The 2,341-nt window shown below is 42.5% G+C and overlaps 1 protein-coding gene across 1 annotated transcript; it reads left to right on the top strand.

Moving 5' to 3' along the window:
- Positions 1–297: 297 nt before the first annotated feature.
- On the top strand, positions 298–1,981 carry LOC139567699 (uncharacterized). Its single transcript, XM_071389124.1, has 4 exons — positions 298–402; positions 530–859; positions 1,255–1,355; positions 1,631–1,981. Exons 1-4 carry the CDS (start codon positions 333–335, stop codon positions 1,790–1,792), a joined length of 663 nt encoding a protein of 220 aa, XP_071245225.1. The 5' UTR covers positions 298–332; the 3' UTR covers positions 1,793–1,981.
- Positions 1,982–2,341: the final 360 nt, after the last annotated feature.

The following is a 2,341-nucleotide window of genomic DNA, read 5'->3' as shown; positions in this document are numbered from 1 at the left end:
GAAGTGGCGAGGGATCACTGTACAGCGGTTCTTAACCAGGGGTACTAGGAACCATGGAGGTACTTGGCCTATCCACAGCAGGAACGTAAGAAGACTCATGATTAGACCATAGGCTTACTGGTAAATTGCATGAGGGGGTACTTCGGGGGTACTCCAGGCAGAGCAACATTCAGTTGGTGGTACAGTAACTGCAAATGGTTGGGAACCACTGCAGTAATACATGAAGGTGTGGTTGACGGTGAGGGACTGTGATGTCAGATGTATCCTATTTCCTGTTCTTTATAAGTAGATGACAGACAGAGACAGACGGCAGTACACAGACAGCTGTGGTAATGGTGATGTCACTGCTGAGGAGTTTGCTGTTGTTCTACTTCTCATTCAATGAATTGACCACAGCAGCAGGTAAGGCAAGCTGTTTCCTCCCACCAATCAAGGTTGATTCTGTATTAAATCATCAGTATGGTACATACAGTATGTATCTTTGAATCTAACAACCATGGTTTCACTTTCTTCCCTGTCTTTTCTATAGAAGCTATTCTCTGGGTGAAGACTGAGGAGAAGTTTACCATGAAGTGCTCCACCACTCTAAAAGACCAGGAAGGAATGTACCTGTATGTTGGTCTGGACAGGGACATGGAGGTGTTGTATTACCACCAGAATAGCTCCAAGCTGACCCCCAGGAAACGCTACTGGGACAGAGTGAAGACTGAGGGACCTGTGGACCAACTGACTATCACCATCAGTAACCTGACTATAGAGGACACAGGAGTCTACTGGTGTGTTTACACCAAATTCAATGAAGCCATGTATGAAAATGACATCAACCAAGGAAGAGGCTCCACTCTGGTCGTGGTGAATGGTAGATGTATTTTTACACTCTAGGGGTTGTGATATGTTTTACTCTTCTCATGAATGAACAGTCAATTTCACATGTACAAAACATTTGTGTAATCTAGAATCCAGACTGGTGTTTCTCAGTCTATGGTTCATGGACTGGCAGCGGTCCCTCAGGTGTTTCAGACCAATTTAGTCAACTCTCAAGTGTTAGTTTCAATCTAAACAACCATAGCCTGTTGGTCCAGATACCAAAAAGTTGACAAACACTGTTCTTCAGTGGCTTTTCTGTTGTACAATTCTTTCTCTAGTTATTTTGTGTGAGTGCCGCAGCATATTGGTTAGTATTCCCATCTGGTGATGTCTTCCATAGACGATGCCCCACAGCTACTGCAGTAACACTGACCCCCTTTCACCCAGATAACGAGAAGCCGTGCCCATCTGGCGTGGTAAACATCATCATCATTAGCATCTTGACCATCCTGCTGTGTGTCATCTTCCTCATCTGGGTCGTTTCACGGGTGAGTGTGCTGAAGGTTGCCCAGGTGATGGGTTAATGATGTATATCTGTCAAAACATTGTCCTTTATTAACAAGTTGTCCTGTCCTACTAAACACGTTCATTGCATATTACCAGTACGCAGATCTACATTTTGTTCTAAACTCTCAAAACACAATGTCCTTTCAATGCCAGTCATTGTCGTCCAAGAAGAATTAAAGTGGTTGAATTAGACAATATAATTGATTGCTTGTAGCGCATCAGAAGATATGAATGAAGCAACATTCCTGTTTTACAGGTGAAGAGGTGCTTTAACCAGGGAGGATACACACCCCAGGTCTTTCCTGACTCGGTCTATGAAGACATGGCCAAGAATCAAATGTATCCACCAGACACACAGCAGGTAGAATCGTACCCGTATTCTGTGTCTACCAAAGGAGGAAGTAGGACAACTGAGTAGCTTCTTCAAATGCTTTCTCTGAATATTGCTTCTTTACTTTCTCAGAATTGAAAAACCTGTCTGCTGTATTTCACAGTTCTAGCCTCAATGCTAGTCTTATTGGTAAATTGTTTGTGTGCGTGTGCGCGCGTGTGTGTGTTGCGCCATACCATGCTTATGTGTGTGAATAAAATCTCTATATGGACAGTATTCATTCATATTTCAACAGAAGAGGGAACAGCCAATGTTATATTCCAGTTCTATTCAACTATATTCTTACGGGGGCCAGATGTAAAAAAGGTTAATTTCAGGGGGGCCAGACATAAAAGTAGTTGGGGAAGAAGTGGAAAGTGCTCGATCAACGTGAGTTGAGGTGCAACCAAAAAATGTGCTCCTCTTTGAAAAGAAAAAGGCTCAATGCTTGCTCATCCTTTTAACTATTAAAACATCCTTAAATGTAATTAGGTCATTTGAAAATCATCTGAAAACTAAGCATCTCAATAAATAACAGACAACAACCATAGTGCTTTTCATTTTGCCACTGAACGTCGGATTTTGGTGCAGATCTTT

Source organism: Salvelinus alpinus, chromosome 2 (assembly GCF_045679555.1).
Source record: "Salvelinus alpinus chromosome 2, SLU_Salpinus.1, whole genome shotgun sequence".
In the NCBI taxonomy this organism is placed as follows: Eukaryota; Metazoa; Chordata; class Actinopteri; order Salmoniformes; family Salmonidae; genus Salvelinus; species Salvelinus alpinus.
The sequence above is the reverse complement of the archived record's forward strand: the minus strand, read 5'-3'. Positions and strand labels throughout refer to the sequence as shown.